Source organism: Corvus kubaryi, unplaced genomic scaffold, assembly GCF_017639235.1.
Source record: "Corvus kubaryi isolate FWS band 111438036 unplaced genomic scaffold, C.kubaryi_AGA036_p1.0 78, whole genome shotgun sequence".
NCBI lineage: Eukaryota > Metazoa > Chordata > Aves > Passeriformes > Corvidae > Corvus > Corvus kubaryi.
Genome location: NW_024582065.1, coordinates 5,789,707 through 5,809,943, shown reverse-complemented (window position 1 = coordinate 5,809,943; position 20,237 = coordinate 5,789,707). Strand labels below are relative to the sequence as shown.

The following is a 20,237-nucleotide window of genomic DNA, read 5'->3' as shown; positions in this document are numbered from 1 at the left end:
GCCTGTACTCAGTGAAGATGTTACTGACCAAATTTTCCTGGGTGCTGGCTAGGTTTTGGCCTTGGAGGGATTTTTGTGGGGCAAGATGAGGTCACCCACAGAATAATTGAAGATGGCTCAGTCTGGTCCTTGCAGGAGAGCAGCCAGACTTCCCAGGCCGTGGCTGCTCGAGGCAAGGGTGGAGCTGGGCAGCCTCTTGTGCTCTCAGGCTCCTTTGTTGGCACCCAGTGGCATGGGGGGAGAAGCTGGCTGAAGGACAGTTCTGGATGAGTGGGATCCAGGCTGTGTTATGGAAGAGTAGCGTGGGTCAGCGAGCAGGGAGAGAGGGGGGATGGAAAGCATGGCTGCACCAAGGCAAGGTAATGGTCCCTCTGACCACTTTTATTCTGTCTTACTGGCAGCAAACCGGTTTTTCTGTTGTCGTGGACTGGTTCTCGTTATGCTCACCTGAGGGTGAGTGAGATGCTGTGGTCAGAGAGGAAACCACCTGGTTGAAGAGACGGAATGTGGAGAAGGAGGACTAGAGATCATACTGGGATCTAGTTACAGACAGTTGGGTCTGCTTGTCTAGGAACTGTTCCTGTGATGGAAGTGCCAGGAATGATGGAGAGGGTCATTTGAGGAGAGATAATTCAAACTGGCAGTTCTGACAGTGAGTGAAGCAGGACTAGCAGGGCGAAGGAAACAGCAGAAATGAGCTCAGTGAGCTCAGGAGGAGAAAATTAATTTAAACAAAGAAAACAAGGAACCAGTCAGTAACAAGGAAACAACTTGGATAAAAGCACGTAGAGAGAGCAGGGCTGGGCGCTGGGCAGGACGGGTGGGATTGTGACTTGCTGTCAGACTGGATGTGCAATGGGATTAGTGCATTAGGAATGGCAAGTCAAGAGTTTGATGGGATCAGGAGAAAGTATAGTAGGTGCACAAGGGGAAGAAATAAGCATGGAGCAAAGGATGAAGATTAGATAAGAAATAAAGCAGAAAGTAGTGCAGAGACCTAGCAGTCCTCTTTTGGCTTTATAGTATTGCTATTTTATGTGGCTTTTTCCATGTCATGTTTAAGTGGAGTTGACGTACTGGTTAGAATGTATATACATTGATTTCTGTGGTTGCACTTTGCATCTTTACTCACTGTGGAAGAGTATTTGATAACATCCCCAAATAAAAGCTTTATCCAGAATTGTGTGCACTGATGTTTTTCATTCACTCAATCTGTGCAGAAAGCCTGAAGGAATTTTTTAGCAAATAAGTTCAAAATGTGTTTAGATAATATTTTTCACTTTGCATTATAGTCTCTTGGGCAGAGATAAATGCTTTAGCACTTTTATCTTGTATTTACAAAAAGAGAAAAAATGACTGGCATGGCGCAGGGAATGAATGGAAGTGTGTTTTCTCAAACAAAAGTTTAATGGGGAAGAGAAATATTTCTTGCCCTCTTGAGGACTGTTCATCTGTCAAATGTGGGTCTTACAGGAGTGGCATTGATTACAAGTGTGTAACTCAGGTTTTGCTGTAGTAAAAGAAAAACTGGCAGTGGATGAACAGGGAGAGCTGCGATAGAGCACTACATAAATATTTTTTCACCCATCCTGGCTCTCTCTCCCAAGTATAACAGTCTGAGATCCTTTGCTCATGTGTAGTCACTGGAAAAGCCTAAAAATACAGGGTGAGAGGAAAGGGTTCTATGTGCTGGTCAAGAGCCTTATTTCCTTACGAGTCTTTGGAGCTGTGAAACATCTGGATTTCACACAGGATGCTTTTGGCATGTGTTTGCAACTTAACATGCAAAAGCTGAAAAACTGCACAGCTTTGCTTCAGTTTTTGGTGTACAAAACAACTCCTAAGCAAATGTTTCAGTGATGGATATATTGGTTAGGGGTTCCTTTGCTGCTTTGCTCGAGGACACCGTCATCAGCTGATCCAAGAGGCTCCATCCTCCCAAAGCACTGCCAGCCTGACCATCAGGATCAAGGCACCTAATGCTCACAGATTATGGCTGCATGCTTTACCTGAACCCCAAAATTGCACCAGCTGATCCTTTAGGTAGTGAGAAGGCATCTCACATGACATGTGTGACTCAGTGCCTATTTAAACCAGTGCCCTGGGGATTTACAGCCTTATTTTTGGAAGGGGGGGCTAGCTGGGTTCCAGCTCTATTTAAAATCAAGTGTCTCTGGCTGTGTGGCTGCATGTGTCCTTCTGAGATGCATTGGAGTAGCCCAGGAGACCATGCTGGAAAGGGGTAGCAGCTTGCATCTATTCCTGGTATGTGTGAGCATCTCCCCACCACCACCTCCTCCTCTGGAAAACTGTGGGTTGGTTTTATTTTTGCATTGTGGTTCCTATTCTGATTCTTGTCTGCATCATCTTTATTACCTGTATTATGTATAAAATTGCTGAAAGCTCCTTTTCCAGAGGTTCAGTATGATTGACACAAAACGATCTTGAAATAGGAAAGCTGTAATTGTTGGAAAACGACAATTTTTGTGAGAAAATGTGCTGTTGTGAAACACATGCACCTAATTTAGGCATCGTTGGAGACTGGGTCTGCATAGTTGTCACTCTTGGAAAATACTTAGTCTTGAACAGAAAGGTATCACAGTGCCAACATTTAATGGTTGAGGGAGTGTGTTGAATTGTTCCACTAACAAAAACCTTTGGTGAGCTAAACAATACAAATATAGATATTTCACTTGGCTATTAGCAGTTGAGTTGAAGTACTTGATGGCTGGGAACAGCATGACAGAATGGTGTGCTCCATTCACACAGAGGTCAGAAGACATTTTACATGATATTTATGGGTTTCATGCACACAATTATAGACATTTGTATTGACTTGAATCTGCTGTTGGCTTGGTGTAGTCTTCTGTGGTTTGCTTGTGGCTTAATTTCTGGGAACAAAAATAAATGGAATGGTGGCAGAGGAATCAAAAGCCGGAATCCACACTAGGAGAGTTGAACAAGTGAAAAATGTCAAAATAATGGAAATTTAGACCCCCTTTTCACAGTTAGAATGTAAGAATGAAGTATGTGGGGGTTTTATTCATGATACATCAACACACATGGTGTTTGGGAGTTGCTGGTCAGTGGAGCACTATTGATTTCCCTCTGGGGGCAAGGCATCCATCCAACCTTCTTGGTGGGGGGTGGGATTGATTCCTTAATCGGAACAACAGCAATCCATCCTGAAGCTTCCTCAAGGTATTAAGGCTAAATTAAACAGTCTGGGACTAGTGTGTAAGCCCTAATGCACTTCAAGAGGCTTTTGTGGATAGGAGAATTTTGAAAATAATCAGGAGACAAACCCAAAAGTAACAGAAAAAAGCCACAGGCACAAATCACCCTTAAAAAGGGGACCACAATACATTTTCTTTGTGTGTGGTGCAATGCTTAATGCCCAGATTCTCTTAGGGAAGAAAAGATGCATGAACTATACAGCTCTATTCATGGTGCTGCATTTAGAACTTGTTTTCTCTCCTTTGTGTATGTGTTCCATAGCTGTTCCAAAAATAGATATGGTCACAAATATCAAATTAGTAGAATTAGGCATCTAAAGCCAGGAAATACACCATTTTTTAAACAACAATCACTACTGAGATGTGGGGTCTTATGCATATTGCATTATGTCTTTATTTTGCAAAATGTTAAGATTGTGTTTGCTTCTGTGCATTTGCAGTGTCCACAATCTGCATGAATTTCGCAAGGATAAAAATGTCATGGTTGCATTCAGCTTTATTTGGAATTCTACTTTTCTTTAACTTGGGGGAAGAATGAAACATGATCACTGAGCTTTAGTCTGCATAGTAAATGCTTATAAGCAAGAACTAACTATATATAGAGAGAGTGTCAGTAGCCTTGTTAGATGTGATTACTGATCGTTGTGGATGTCCTTCATGTACAAAAGTACTCAAAAAGTAAAAGTGAGGGAGCCCACATGACACCTGTTCAATGTTGCTCTTAGTTCTCAGTCACTTTGTCTTGGCCCATCTCACTCTGCAGACTAAGCCAGGTAAGCAGTAATTTTCTTTTTCCAGAGTGTTGGAATCCTTTACAAGTATATCCGTAAAGCCCGAGGAGTTCATGAAAGCTGGAATGTTTTAGGGTGGCTCTTTGTTACCAATGTCTGTGCATTCTGAATGTCCCTGATGGAAACTCTCAGGCGCCGTCATCTTGAGCCTCTGGCTTCAGAGATGCTCTGCCCAAGTCTTCTCCCATAACATAAACTTCATTGGTCCTAGTGGTTCATGGCCCACCAGTCTGGGCCGTGAATTAGCAGCCAAAAATTTGGAGAGATGGATTTGAACTTCAGGGTTTGTGAAAAACAAACCCTTTATTTTCCCTTCCTTGGCTGGGAGCAGTTTTGACTCAGTCTTTGGACCAGAGTTACAGCCTCCAAAAACTACTTTAAGTGGAAGGTATTGTCATTGGAACAACTGTAGAGAACTGAGTGACCTCATTGTCCTTACTGTGGGAGGGGATGTTCTTGTCAATTTGTAAGAAATTTATTTCTTTCTTTCCCTGCCCTCTATGTAGGTAGGTAAACACACATTTGTTTTCCTCTCTGAATCAGTCTGGTTCAGAGGCCAGACTTGCTTTCCCTGCTTGGCAGATAAAGCATCTTGTAGATTTAAGTCAATATCCTCTTTCATATTTTTTAGATGATTCAACTGCTCATCAAGCAACTGGTCTATCCCTGTATTATAAAATAGTTGGGGAGTCATGGGATGTTCAGGGAACTGAGCCCAGAAGCTCCAGTTGCTGTGTGAAGATCAGTAGCTCAGACCCATTCAAGTCGAAGTTGAACAGGAGGTTCCTGTTTGTTCTCCAGTCAAAAGCATTTCTTGTGTGTTTGAGTGCTCTTTAATCCAACAGGCAGAGCTGCAGCCTGTAATGGATGAAAGCTGAAGTAAGCAAAGCATAGATATGAGGAAGAGGGAAGGGGGAAGAAGAGGAAGGCTGACATATTGTTATGCAGATGCCTTACACCTTAGTCTTGAGCTCTGCTAAAGAGAAAATTTACTTTTCTGATGTTCAGCAGGGCAGGTTCTTTTCTTTTTAGTATCCCATTATTTTCCCGTGTCCCCGCCATGCATCTTCCTTCCCATGAGTAGATTATTTATTCTGAAAACCAGTTTGTTTTGCCTTTCTTGCATTACTCATAAGATTTATCTTATCACCACGTACTTTAGAATTTGCAACATTTGTTTCTGAAGATGTTGCCTAAAGTGCAGTGTGATAACCTCTCACAGACTTGAACGCCGCATCAGAAGTGTCACATTTAGTAAGGGTCCTGTAGATCAGCTGAATACACCAAGTGTCATAGGAACAGCAAATAACTTATTCTAGGAGACCCAGAGCACTGGAAAGAGATTTGCTGATAGTGACTTGGCAACGTAATGAAAAGCAAGATATTTGAAAATTTTAAAAAGTGTTTTGAGGTGATGAGTTTTCATTTGCTCTGATGAACCATAATAGCCAAAGCTAGGCATCTCTTCCATAAAAATAAGAACTTGCCCTTTAATATCTTCCACTTTGGAAATAAGCGGCTAGCACCGTCTCATTTCAGTTATAAATTAATTGGAAGTCCAACTAGCAAGACTTTTGAGGAATGTCTCAGTGTCATTTATAGGATGTCAATCCCTCTAACGCTTGAGTTTCTGCTTTTATGTAGTAAGTGCAATGCTTAAAGTATTGTACTGTTCCAGAAGTCCCTTGGTTTCTAAATTTAAATATTTATTGTTTCACGAACTTGGGTTTGTTGTCAGCATTTTTTGCTGGAGGTCCCACCCCCCTTGTGCTGAATAGGCACTGTGCAATCCAGGCACTGATGGTCCTGGTCTTGCAAATTGTGTGGCATGAATTAAAGACAAGGAAGATTGGAAGGATGGAGTACGAGACACTCAAGGATGTGGAAATCCTCAACCTCTCCCATCGCATAACTCTTCTGGTCTGGGGTAAAACATGGCAATTTCTCTTGTGCCCATGTTTGCTATGGAAGTTCTTCTGTGTTGTGAAATCGTAACTACTGAATAGTTACTGTAGTCTGGGACAAACATAAAAGTAAAATAGAGGGTATCTATTCTATTGCATCTTCTGATACTGAATATCAATATAGCAGGCTGATAGTACAATTTATTGTAGGTATCTAGAATTGCCGTGTTCCCTGGATATTATAAAAAGTGCGTATGTCTGACAGCCACGTTTCAAAGAATTGTTTTTTCAATGTACTAATTAATTCTCTTCAAATAAATAGTCATGCAAAAAAATGAAATGCAACATCAATATTTAATGGCATCTGCTTAAAACCCTCCCAGTCCAGACTTCTGAAGTTGTGTGGGGGTGATAGTCACACATCCCTGGTAAAGGGAGGATGGAATGTGTGTGTTTTCATTTGAGGAATGAATTACTCCTTAAAAATGAGATTGTGAGGTGCCCTTCATGGCCCTGTGCAAAAATAATGTAGGAAACAGCTTGATCTCTCTTTGGAGGCTGTTGGACTGTGAATCCTGTGGATGTAACCAGAAAGGGAGATTCTGTTTCCTGGATGGAATGACTTGGTCTCCACCTTGCAGGCTTGTCCAGTTGCAGCAAGTTTGCAGAAGTTGTATTGAAAGAGGGCTGCAGTTTTCATCTTGCTGCAGGAAACAGTGAGCCCAAGTGACCAACATCTTACTCTGTTTCCTGTTCCTCCCTTGAGCAGCACAGCAATGAGCTGACCTAAATTCATGGTTTTCTTGCAAGATGTCAGTCTGCTCTTAAGCTGTTTGCAGTACTTTCATCTGTGAACTGGCTGTGTTTGATGTTAGTGCTGTGTTATCAGCTGCTGATGTTAAATGGAGAATCATTCTCCTTGTGAAGAAGTGAATTTGTGACAGATTTGTGTGCAATTTGTGGGCACTTTATGCCACAGAGTTGGGGAATCCATTACTTTCTGGAAGTGACAAGCATTTGTTAGACTTTCTCCCACAATAGTGACAGAAAAGAGCAGCGCTGTGCTTGCCATCCTCTTTTGATGCTTCATGGTTTGTTATTGCTGTGATGGGAAAACACAAGGAGCAGGTTGTAATGTAAGCATTCCCTGTGTTTATTTGTTGGTGGTGGTGTGGTAGCCTTCCACTTGATCTTCCAGGAACGTGAGGAGAGTGGAAATCAGGATGACATATCTGTAGTTTCAGTCACAAAGTTCCACCCTGTGTGCTCTGTGAGCAACACACTTTGCTATTACAGAGTCCTAATAAACCAATTAATTAAGAACTATTCCTGTAAAACACACTGTGCTGTCACACTGATCCAAACTTAACCAGCAGCTCTCCATGACAAAGATTTTAATAACATTTAACCATGGTTTCTGTTAGTCCTTTGACCAGTCACGTCATGATGTATGTGGTGTGGTGGTCTTGGTTTTGTTTGCCCTCAAGACACAAGAATGCTTTTTATTGCTGTCCCAGTAACCAGTCCAAAGTGCAGCAAGCAGCTTTACACTTGAAAAACTGTAGCACCCTTTCAGGAAATATCTGCGGCGCCTCAGATTTTTTCAGCCTGCTCACACATTCAGAGCCCCGGACAAGCAGCTTAAGATCTGAATGAGATTGTTCACCAAATGAGTTGGTGCAGCATATTAATTTGCTGGTGCTTCTAAATGCCTGCAGTGTTACAAGAGTCTGCAATGGCACTAAAATACCAGGAGCTTTGTTGGCTCTAAACTCCTTAAAAGAGAGTTTTAAATTCTTGTCTGCTTGCCGTAGCCTTACCAGCTTTATAAAGAATTTGGAGATCTGTATTTCAGAAAGGTTGTGCATCCTGGGCTTGGGAAAGTTAGTAAGAGCTTTTCCTGGTAGTATTAGTTGTCTTGGAGCTTGATTGTGCTCTAGGTTTTACTGTATAGCTGATTATATGAGCCTCCTATTAGTGCCTTTATCTAGATGCCAATGGATATGTTTATTGCATGATTTTATGCATAGGATTTTTGTTGAAAAAATACTTGCCTTTGCAGTTAGGTAAACTAACATCATGTGGTTTTAATGAGGCTGGATGCAGTCAACCTGATTTTATGTGCATTTTCAGTTTCATTTTAAGTTAATATTTAAATGCCGGAGTAGAACTGATACGACATTAAACCATTTTTCTTTTTTGGTCTTTGTATAGTGAGCCAGCATCCTCCTCCCCCAAATCAATATTCTGCCTGGCAGCTGGAGAGGGATATGAATTGTTTTCAAAAACTACAAAAAGTTTAAAACTTTAGACGTCTGTTTTCAAGGTCTTGATATAGATGATTTTATTTAGAGGATGAACCCAAATATTTTAGTGAAAGCTAAAAAATTCAGTATTCCATGCTGTCCCTTGTTTTACTGTTCCTGGATTTAGGCAAGTATGCAGTTCTAGAAGATGGGGTGAGCAGAGGCAAGTGGTCAGACTGGTGTGACCCAAGTGTGGTTTTTAATCTTGGCTCTAATAAGCGCTGCTTTAAATTGGGTAGTGATTGTCTTCACAACTCTGTCTGAAAACTATATTAATAGGAGACTGTTTACTGATATAATTCCCATTAGGATTGTAAAGATATTTCTTCAAGTGCAGTGAAGGCTTGAAATCTATGTCATGGTATCATCATTGTTATAGCATGAGTTATAAAATATTCACATGTGGTTTTGGAATCTAAGGAAATGAGATTGTTGTCACAAGAAAGCTGGATTACCCTTTTGCTTAGCTAGACTCACCTATCCAGCTTAGGAGCAGAATATCCTTGCTGGGGGAAGCAGTCCTTACTTAAAGGATCAAAGGATGTTGTTCTTCTAGCTCAGGATGGCAAAATGTCATTTATTCCTAATGCTTAGGTTTCCAAGCCATATTGGTCAAAAGAGACTGTAATTGTCAATTTATTTCCATAAAATGTTCTGACTGTTTTTCTTTGAGAGGCCGGAGGCTGTGTAGGGAGCCAGACCAAAAGGTTTGGACAGTCTGTAGCTGCCCTACTTTCTAGAAACTGTAATTTTAGGTTGTCTTGGTTGGCACAGTATGGTCAGCACAGTGAACTTGAGCTTTGTCTGCTGGGGCTCGGAGCGTGGCCTCCTGCAGCATCCTTGTGGCACAGCCAGCAAACCACCGAGCCTCGCTCACCACGCTGTGGTTCCCCACGTGTCTCTGATTTCTGTGAGCTGGTCCCAGTTCTGGATCTGTTGGAGTAAAGGCAGCTCCTAGCACAACGAGCCTGCTGTTAGACCTGGGGAGTCTTTGCTGCTGCTACAACTTGCTTTAAATGCTCTTTGATCAGGTGCTCGGACACTTAGAATTGATGGATGGTAGAGGTAATTGTGCTATAAACTCTAGTTCTGCACATTTCATGAGTGTCATTTATGGGTAGGGAACTCTGATTTCTTGCATTTTACAAGGCTGAGTGACCCGTGGTCTCTTTATTCTTCTTCTATGAATGTTTGTTTAGTGTGATGGAGTGAAATTTACCTCTTTTTCTTGCATTTGTCCTATGTCCCGTGGAGAATGTGAAGTATCCCTGAGTGAGCAGCCCGGATGACTCCATCGCAATCCCGGGCACATTGTGCTGCTCTATTGACTCTGCAAACCTGAAATGTGTGTGGGAGAACTTTCTCTTGTAGTCTAGCATGTAATTTAATTGATGTTTGTTTGGGAATTTGCCTCAGATTAAATTATTCATTGTCACCACTGAATAAATGCTTTGTTTGCTTCTGGTGGATCAGCACTTTGCACAGTATTTCCCCTTTCTTGTTCCACCTACTTTGATGCATTAATTTAGTTTTGCTGCAGTCTTAGTACTGAGAGCTGAGAGAGGCTTCTGTTGGGAGAAGGGAGAGACCCAGTGGAGTTTGAGAGGCTTTGTACAGTGATTATTAAGGGAAATGGGATTACTTTTCCTCAGATTTAAACTTTCTTGTAATGCAAGTTCACACTATAATTAATGGGAGTTGTTACCTGAGGATAAACTTCATAGAAATGGCATAGAAGTGAGCATGTGAGAATAGGAAGATATGCTCTCTTCCTCCAAAGGGTAAGAGACTGAAGTTATTGGAGAATTATTGTCAATAGCAATTCATGCTTTGATGCACAGGTGGATGTTTCTGATCCTTAGCAAGATGTGTCAGTGGTAGAGTTGCCACATTAGTTTTGGTCTGGCCATATTTTAGCTTGGTAATTCTATGCCCATACAGGTGATGTTGTCTTTTGTAGAGGAAGAGAAGCATGGCAAGGATCAGCTTAAATTCTGAGTATTTTATGTGAGTGGGATCAGACTGAAACAGTCTTTTTGACAAAATCAAGATAAATGGCCCGACTCTAGGACATTGTAGAGTGCAGATTCAGCTGGGGTTAAGCTCTTCTCTGAAGTGTTTATCAGTGAAAAACTGAGAGGAGAAAGGTATTGGATAAAAGGAAAATATGTGACAGGATGTTAGAGGACTGTCTTGGTTGCCATTTTTACAGCTACAGGAAGGGCTATGTCTTACTGTAATAAAGCTGCATGAGAAGCCCTAATAGATGGATTTAAGGCATAGAGTCTCTACAGCTTTCTTTTGGCTCTTTGCTTATATTGTATTTCTGGCCTAGTTCCAGAATTTATCCATTTTTTGCCAGTGCAGCTTGATTCCACTCCACAGAGTAGAGTGTATGAGTACATAATTCTGAATTATGAAATGCACTTTGAACAGAGTTTGTTAGCATATTTTGAAGTGACCAACTTTGTTGTTTGCAGACATTTTAAATGTTATGCACTCTGACATTGTCATCCTATCTATTGCATTAGATTTCTGAGTTGCATATATCTCTGATAATCTTCCTGTTCTGGAAACTTCACTATTTCTTGGATCAGAGTGGAAGCACCTAATCTAATTTCTGGGTTAAAAATGGAATGCAATGGCAGATAGAAATACTTCAGGCATAGCAGTAATCTTATTTGGTCTTGAGTGTGAAGTGGCTCTTGAAAAATCTAGGATTGTATTTGTCATGTCATGGTATTTAAGGTATTAAATGCTTTTTGAACCCCATTTACAAAGAAGTTTTTCAGCAGTTTGTTCCATTTAATTTGGAAATCAGAGGAGGGAACAGTCAGTTCAGACGTTCACTTCTCTTTTGAACTTTACGAAGGATTTGGAACACGCTGAAATGGAGGGGCTTATTTTTTTAACCCTAGTTATTGTCATTGCTCCAATGCTCCAGGAGGCAGCCTCAAGCTAAGCAGAATTAGTGATTTTTACAAAATTTTCATTTTCCAGGTGTCTGCATAAACATCCTGGAAGGACATGGTTCCTGCACTGGTGTTTGGTCAGTTCTGGCTTCACAGCCAGGGGAGGAGGTGAAAAGGAGTATCAGGAGTAAAGGCTGTTGTGTTTAGCGAATAAATACATCTTTGCATTAACGTGTGTAGAAAAGAGCTTTGCACACGCCCTCAGTTTACACCCACCAGGGGATTTATTTAGTGGAGATTAGAAATTTTGCTGTTGAGAATACCAGGCATACCTTGTGAGACCTTTGCTGGTTTTTCAACTGTTATCTTTTTGGGCTAATTTTGATAGAGGGAGATCGAGGGCTCTTATTTGCAAAGTGTAACAATGTCACTGATTGGTTTTAAGTGGTTATATAAAAAAAAAATCAAATTAATCCCCCCAAAACCCTTTTCTAAACTCCAACTGTGTGCTCAGAGCTGAATCGTATTAAAGAAAAATTCATACTAATGAAGAAATTTTGACTTTGAGGATGCATAGAACAACTTGGATATTCTACATGATGAAGCCAGTATGGCATTGGTTTGCGAAGAAGTTGGGCAAAAAGCTAATTTCCCCAAAAAACATTCCCACAGACTGCTGCAGTTTGAAGTATTGTTCTTGTGGATAAGATTCTGCTATTGTGATTCAGTATGGTTTTGGATCAGAGGGCAGAATTGCCTTTTTTGTGTGTGTTCTTTTAAATGCATCAGCAGGCTTGTTTGGCTTTCTATTGTAGTTATCCATGCCATGCAATAAGCAGGAACACTCTATGGCTCATTTTTAATAATCAGTACACAGCTGCCCAAAGGGGAAACCGTGGGCAACAGCTCTTGTTGATCTTTGTTTTAACAGCTGGTATTATTAAGGGAGAGCTTTGCAGACTGGGGGAAAAAAAAAAAGAGGATGAAAATCAGTCAACAGTTAATCCAAGATGTGGCCAGACAGCAAAAGATTTACTGGGAATTAGTTCTAAAATTGCATTTGTTCAAATAATTTCAGAAGAAACGAATGGGTGTGTATTAAATCAGGGAAGTGGGATGGTGCTGGGGAACAGTGAAAAGTTGCAACATTTGTCAACTGAAAAACCTTCCTGGAACAACAGCAGCGTATATTTAGCATTGTTACCATGCTGCAGCTCCTGGGGGAGGCAGCTCGGATCTGGAGCTCTGCTGCAGCTCATGATTTATACCCTCCCAGCAGCAGAGCCCCACAAACCAGGAGGATCTGCTCATTTTCAAAGCTCTTGTTTATAATGCACGGAGCAGTGAATCCCTGTGGGTCCTTGCAGCTTTCAGGCTGAAGCTCTGGATACTGTCAGCAAAAACGAAATCTTTATCCCATTCCTGTTCCCCCAGGATGAGCAGAAGGAGGAGGTTAGCATTGCTTTGTTTTGTTTCTTTGGTTTTTTTTTTTTTTTTTAATGAGTTTTGTGGGTCTAGTTAATGCTAGTGGTAGAGATGCATCATCTCCCAGTAGATTTTAGTAGTTATGAGCCTTTGCTTGGCTAATGAGTCTGGATTTTAAAGTCTAGATTCTGCTGTTTATCCTCACACCTAGTACAAATAAGTTCACTTAAATCAATTGAATTGCACTAGAATCACCAAAAGAAGCAGCATGTGTATGTTTGTCTTCAATTTAAATAACTGAACAAGTGCATAAAAAGGTTGAAAGGCACTCAGTCCTTCAATAAAAATAGTCCGACCTTGCATCTGGCATTAGTTGAAGTTTCTCTCTCATTATCTTGTTCTTTAAGAGCATTCTTACATCCTGGGTTGTAATTTGCACATTATAATGTATTTTGAAACAAAACTGTCTCTTGTTCTGGGGTTTCTTGAGTGTGTTTTATAAGCAGAATTGTAGGTTTGAAAAGAAGTGTTCCTTTCTGAATGGGCTGCTCATGACAGATGGTTCTCATTGTGGCAAAGTCATGCAGTGCCTCAAACCTCTAAGTGTATAAATTTATTTGAAGGAATTGAATCACTGCTGCATCATGGCCATCTATGAAAAGTGTCCTTGGACATAGCAAACAGTGATTTTTGAGCCTTGCCTTTTCCTTATTCAAAGAGAACTATAAAATTCGTTTTCAAGAGCATGAAACTGTGACACCTCTAAGAAGCACATTTCCTCTTTCAAGAGATGCAGCACTATCTTTAGAAGGATCTCCCACTGATAACAGCAAGTGATGCCTCAGTATGGCCTTTTCAGGTAACTGTTTGGATAAAACCAAAATAGCACGTAGATAATGCTCCATGCTGGATGTGCTTCTGTCCATGCTGTCCAGGGCATGGAACCTACATAATTTACCATCAAAAACTTGCTTGTTCCACGAAAACAAAGTACAGTCTCATTTGTCCCTCACTATCCAGTATTTGGTTCAGTTGCTGTTTCTCTTAATCACCTGTTGCTCATCAGCTCTGTCCTGCTGCAGTTGAGCTGATCACATCCTTCTGCCTTCCCACTTCCCAGAATTAATCATTCCTCTCTGTTATCTTACCTCTTTCGGCATCTTTCTGAGGTGTTGCAGTACCAACAACCACATCCTCTCTCTGATGGAACATCCCCCCTCTCACCTCCCTTCCTGGCTGCTGTGTTAGCACAGTTAACTTGCACTGTTGCTATGGAGGGACTACAAGTTCTGCTTTACCACATCCTTTGCAGGATACAAGACGCGTAGGGGGAGGAGGAGGCTTGGTTTGACACCAGGATGGCAGGGGGGGAGGGTTTGGGGCTTCAGTTGGTTTGGGCTCTGGTGAGGAAGGCTCTTCGCTGTAGTGGTAAGAGCAGCCCTTGGAGGCAAGACCAGGAGGTTTCTTGCAGGATCACCTGCTCCTGGAGCTCCACTGCTTCTGTGGCTTCTGACTCAGCCTTCTGGCTGCTGCAAAAGGAGCAGTTGCACTTCACAGTTTAAGCTGTCAGCAGAGAGAACGAGACACTGAGATGTTGAGAGCATGTATGTGTGTGTGTGTGAATGCCTTGGCAGTCGATGACATTGGTTGTACTCACACCGGGAAGCTTCTCCCCGTGAACCACGTGCTGGGTTTTGCAAGGCTTCCATAATAGGTGTTAAAGTGGGTCACCATGGCAGGAGTATGGCTGTACTCCCAGTGACCTCTCCAGCAGGCAGAGGTGTCCTCTTGCCGACCTGTTGCTCTGTGCTGCTGCCCAGGAAGCTGCTCTCCCTCCCACCCCTGCTTTGGGAGCTTGGTGTTGGCTTTGCTGCTGTTTGCTGCCGTGGGCTCTGTAACCCAGTGCTGTGTTCTAGTCTGGTGTCCCTCTCTACAAGGAGGTTTAACCTTCACCAGTACAAAGCTCACCTTTTTCATTAGTGGGAGATGTACCTGTGCAGCTCTGCTGTAGGTGGACCTTTTTGTGAGATGTTGCAGTCAAATTGGTTCCCTGTCAACCCTGACAATCTGGTTGTACTCCCAGGACTGGCCTTGCCTCAGAGCAGCTGGAATATTCATGTTGCTCTCCAGGTGCTGGCCTTTGTGCCAGCTGCTCATGGCTTTTCTCAGAAGTGCTTCTTATTTGAATTAAGTCAGGTTTTCATTCAGGTAGGATTAGGGTATGGCTGAAACCTGCCTGTGGGACAGCACCTTGGCTTAATTAGCAGGAGGGGTCACTCTTGAGTTTGTGGAAGGTGGTTTTTGGGGTGGGGATGAATGTGGTTGGTCTCAGAAGCAATTACAAGGCTGTGCAAAGGGCCTTGCTATTACACTGGGGTAATGTTATTTTCTATCCGAATTAAAACAGGCACAAATATTAGAACTTATTTTGCTTTCCAGCTTCAGCAAAATGCTGAAGAGGGTAAGCATTTCAAGGCTGAAACATGGCCCAGAAACTGCTTATTATTATTATTCATAATGTCTATTGAAATAAGCAGGACAATTAGAGGCGAGTTTATCTAGCAACATGAAAGGTATTTCCACCTAAAACACAGTATGTTTCCACTCTTGCTTTCTGTCAATTCCCCTTCACACAGGTTTGAAATACACTCAGTTTCCTAATGATGCAGCCAAGAATCTTATGTTTGTTTCTGTGTTCTCCTAACTAGATCAACTTCCCAGGTGAATAGAAGAGATAGGGCTTTATGGAAAAATGTGTTTAGGGGATGGCAATGAAAGGAAGGTGGAGATGGGCAAGTAAGATGGCTTTTTTCTCTGGGCTATTATTCAGCTCAAGCAGAAATTTTGCCTGTTTAGGCATCCTGGTGAAAGGTCAGGAAGAATTTATTTAATACACGAAGGGTAAAATGAAATTAAGCATGTATGGCTGAAGAGGTGCTCTTCAGGACAAATGCATGTGATCATAAATAGCTTTGTTAACAAGAACCGGATGCATGGGGGAATGGAAGGGTACGCTCAGAAAACAACCAGTGAAGCCACAGCATCGTTTGAGTGTAAACCAGGCAGAGATGGTGTCCCTGCCCCATCCGTACGTGCTCCATGCTGCTGTGAGTGCTCCTTGTCTCTGCTGCAGGAAGGGAAAGGTTGGTGTCCTGTATTCCATATATAAACAGGGACGTTTGTTTAGTGTCATTAACTGAGGGTTTCACTGACTGTTGCTGACAAGTTTTGTGTGGGAAGTTGATTCTCATCAGTAGTGGCTGAGTCACCAGATGCTGAATTGCTTTGGTATTTTCTACTCATCTCTGTTTTCTGGAAGGCTCTTGCAGTGGTAGCCTGTATTTTATGCATTTTCTTTCATAATTAATTTGCCTGGAGACTGTTAACATTTGCATATAGCTTTATTGTAGGTCTCTGAGGATCTGTGATCTGAATTCCTGTGTATTCTGCCAGCACTGTAGTGCCATATGGGACTCAGCCGAGCCTGCAAAGGGCTCATCATCTTGTTAATTATTTTTATAATTTGAAGTTGTTAAACCATGGAATCTAAAAAAGTAACTTAGAATTTGAACACTGTAATGTATTCTTGATCTTCACTTTAATTCCTTTTTGCCTCTGAAAATGAATGAGAGGTTTTTTTAAAAAATGGGATGTGAGAGGAGAAGGTATGACCAGAGGTAAAAATTAGCTATTAATTCCCCTATTCCTATTTTTTTATTTATTAAGGGCAGTATATAACCAAATAATTTTGTGAGGAAACAGAATCAAACTCACTGGGGAATGAGGTAGTAGAAAGTCTTCAAATATTCTTAACATTCAAGAATCCTGGATCTTTTATTGTGTTGCTGTATTAGAATTACAGGGGGAGTATGCTGAATAGAAAGGCTTTTCTTTTGCTATTAGCATCTGAATTTGCAGCATAGTCTTCCTTCATTACTTGTCTCTGTGTTATTAGCATTCTTCTTAATTTCACACTTCTGCACTGTCACCTGTGAAAGCAGCACAAAGGGTGACAGTGACAATTCAGCCCTGGATACTAGTACAGTAAATGCTGCCAGCTCAGTCTACTCTGGGCAGGTTTGACAGGAAGATTTAAATTGCAGAATGAATTGGTAAATTCTCCCAGAATCTAATGTTTTGTTCACAGTTGAAACCAAGTAGAAACCCCAGTCCTTGTGGCCTGGCTGTGTGGTGGAGCTGGGCAGGGTGAGTCTGTCTGGCTGCGGAGAGACTGAGGCTGCAGCTCAAGAGAAAAGTGAGGACAAACCCTTTATTTCAGTTATGTTAAGGCTGAAGCCCCTTGGTGTCAAATGAAGGTCCATCAATGGATCTGAACACGTGTGTTGAACTATTTTGCAATAGATGGAAGCCCTCTAGAAAGAGGAAGGAATATCTCACTGAGCTGATCTTCAAAGGCCTCATGAATAACACTTTATTGCTCAATAATTGGTTGTACTTCATGTTATATGGCTGAGAAATGGGAAGAAGGTTTTTCTTTTGGTTTTTTTTTTTCTTAATGGCTAACTTTCCTGTTTCCAAAATACTTCATGTAGCTGGGGAATGTGACTTCAGGAGGGCAGTTGAGAAGTGAAGGGGATTTGACAGCTTAAAGTAACCGTTCAAATGAAGCGAAGCAAATGGGCAGCTCTATTTCCATTTTAAGCATTGTCAGGGTAACAGGCATGCAGCTGAATTTCAGAAAGAATGCATGGATGGGAGGTTATTTGGGCAGTGGTAAAAGCACCAGGAGAGAATTAATGGAAACAGAAATGAGGTTAGAAAATGAATTTAGAAACACACTTTGCCTTAGGGTTAAAATATTCAAAGCATTCTGGGTACTTGGATGTCAGACTCCTGTTCAAGTTAATGACTAAAGTTCTACTTCCCTCTTTTGAGCTTCGATTTTTGTGTGCGTGCTCAAGAACATGTTCAACTCCGTTTGTTTTAAGCAGCAGAGGCTCTGCTGTCCCACCTGTGTGAGTCAGGTGGGTCAGCTCCTGTATTCCAGCTCCTCCATCACCTGGGGAAGTGTTTGTATTGGCACATGTTGCTGGCTTTGGGAAGGAGGTGGAATCTGATGAAGGGGAGTAAGTTACAGTTACACAAGTAGTTTAATTACATGGACGTTGTGATGGTCAATTAGAAGTCTATTCTTTCCAGTAAGCTGATACCACAATAAGTACAGGCACTTGAAACTGGGAGAAGATGAGGTTTGGCAGGTTGGAAGGACATAGTAACATGAAGGCTGTGGTGGGAGCCTACTGTGATAGATAACTCACTGTCAGTGCAGTATTTCTGCTCAAAGAATGTTCTTAGGTGTGAACCAGTCTCTAAGCCAGAGGAAAGTAGTGAATTCTTCTAGAAAATGTTTTGGTGTTTCTTTTTCAGAGAAAACAGGTGCGGCGTGACCTTTTGTTTCTCCCTCACTGTGGTCTGGTGGGAGCGTTTTTACTGAACATTGCATCATATTTCTTGCCTTGTTTTCTTGAATACTAAAGCCCTGTGGAGTTTATTGTTTCCTAATGTTCTCCCTGACTGGAAGGGTAAGGATGCTGCAAAAACGAACAGAGGAGAGTCTGTATATTGAAACTGAAAGTTGAAACAGCAGCTCCTGGGGCACCTGAGCCCTCTTGCAGCTGGTGACTGAACCTGCAGAGCTGCAGTGGCACAATTCACCTGCCAGGGCTGGTGCACTTTGTGCTGAAAGCATGTGCTATTTTCATTAGACTCCAGAATAATCGAGGGGTTTTTTTTAACTCTTCAGATTCCATCCCATAATGCATTTTTGTAATGAGCTTTGAGAAAAGTAAATCAATTTCTAAAAAGTGGTTTCAATATTGATGATTTGAAGGCATGATATTGTTGTTAACTGTTCTCAAAAATCTCTTTTTCAGAGGTGTTGTTTTTGCATTGGTTACATGTATTCCTGGACTTTGGGATTCTGTGAATTGCAGATTATGCTGTATGATCCACACATTTTGTGTCCTCTGTCATCCTTATGATTCATTAACTCAGGGCCTTTGCCTACCTTCAGTGTCCTTCCAGATCCATGGAACGAGAAGGGCAATCTCTGTTGTGTCCTTCTGGCTGTGCTGCCTTTCCTTTGGAATCTCATGCTCAGCCAGTGATGGTGTTGCCAATTTTACTGACTTTTTTTATCCTCAAGGCACTCAGCAAAGGGAAGGGACAATGGAATGTGTGACCCCAGTGTAACACACTGCTGTGGGGCGTTGGCTGCTGAGTGAAATGGCACTTGGGCCAACGCTGTTCCATGCCCAGAAATGAACAGAAACTCTTCTCTTTAGCTGATCTGAAGAGTGTTAAACTTCCCCTTGCCTCTCTTCTTGATAGTGGAGGTCAGTGCTTGTACTTTATCTTGTTGAGGTGGTTCTGCCTAGAGCTTGGCACTGGGCAAGTGCCTCATCTCATTTTATAAATAGAAATTTAGCATCTTCCCCTGGTTGAGCTGTCCGACAGCTGCACCACCGTGTGCTCCTCTTACACTACTCCTCAGGGAGTTTTATTTCACCAAACTTGGCCTAGTGAGGCCTTAGAAACAGTCCAGCCAGTCCCTCTGTGGGATGACAGCCCACACTGAGGCAGCTACATGGCGCCATTGCTGGGTTTTTATTCAAACTCTGATCTAAATGATGCTCTGAGAATTGATTCAGGGTGGGCTGATGGTGGGAGGTTTGGACAAGCCACCACCAGGGTTGCCTTTTCAGGGTGAACCTGCTCTATCTTGAAATCTGGATTACCTTGAAGGGCAGGATCTCCTTGAAAGGCATTCTTTCCTCTGGGAAACCTTGACCTTTCCTCTTTGGATGGGGTCACAGTAGGATAATAAGCTAGTTTCTTGGTACAAATATGATCTATCTGATAAAGATGGTTAAATTTGCTTACAGGGTTTAAGCAGTGAATTTCCCTGCCTGAGATTTCCCTTCTCTAAATCAGGAGTGTGTGAATCAATGTAAACTTGTGACTAATGGACTTCCCTGTGGGGTATTTATTTTATATGCATGTGTTTATGTTAAATAATGTAAATTGTGGAAGTGTAGGGTGTGGGAGAGCGAGAAGACCTCTTTATCAGAAACCTTCAAAAGGCCATGTTTGCACTATTCTCCTGACTCCAGCATAATCCCAGAGATGGAGAGGTGGTATATTTGAAGCTGAGCAGAAGGTGCTTCTCTGTGCTGGCATCAGACCCCAGGCTGAGCTGAGCCCTCTGGCAGGAGGAGGACCAGTATGTTTTCCCCGATCTTGTCTTGTCCCCAGCTGTGAAACTGTCTGAAATTGAGATTTGTATATACTCAAATATGTACATTCTTAGTCTGCCTGTGCCCTTTCTGCAGAATGCACACATCCTCTTTCTGGGCAACTGATGCTAAACTGGTTCAAGGGTGATTTATACTGCTGGAAGTCAGGCTTTCATTCTGTGTAGTTTTAATTTTTTTTACTTCAGTTGCCCTTAACCACTTTCTCATAGGTCCTGGAGCACTTAGAAGTTCTTTACTATTTTTGCAACTTTATACTATTACTTTTTGCTATTCTGCCCCCAGTGCCTCTTTAATTGACTAAAACCCACGTAACTTAAGTTGAAACTTAGTCTGGTTTGGCTGACTTGGTTTGAAATAGTACCTGATGCTAAACCGGAGCAAGCACA

At 41.9% G+C, this 20,237-nt stretch overlaps 1 protein-coding gene across 23 annotated transcripts in view; it reads left to right on the top strand.

Moving 5' to 3' along the window:
- Positions 1-20,237, top strand: part of FNBP1 (formin binding protein 1) — a 94,578-nt gene that overhangs the window by 7,798 nt on the left and 66,543 nt on the right. For 22 of the 23 annotated variants that reach the window (XM_042052020.1, XM_042052019.1, XM_042052039.1 and 19 more), the window contains exon 1: positions 15,628-15,717. The exons of the other annotated variant lie outside the window; for it this stretch is intronic. In XM_042052020.1, coding sequence (XP_041907954.1) covers positions 15,643-15,717 — 75 coding nt within the window. In that variant the 5' untranslated portion in view covers positions 15,628-15,642. Of the gene's footprint in view, positions 1-15,627; positions 15,718-20,237 lie in introns of those variants that run through there. 23 annotated transcript variants of the gene reach the window in all.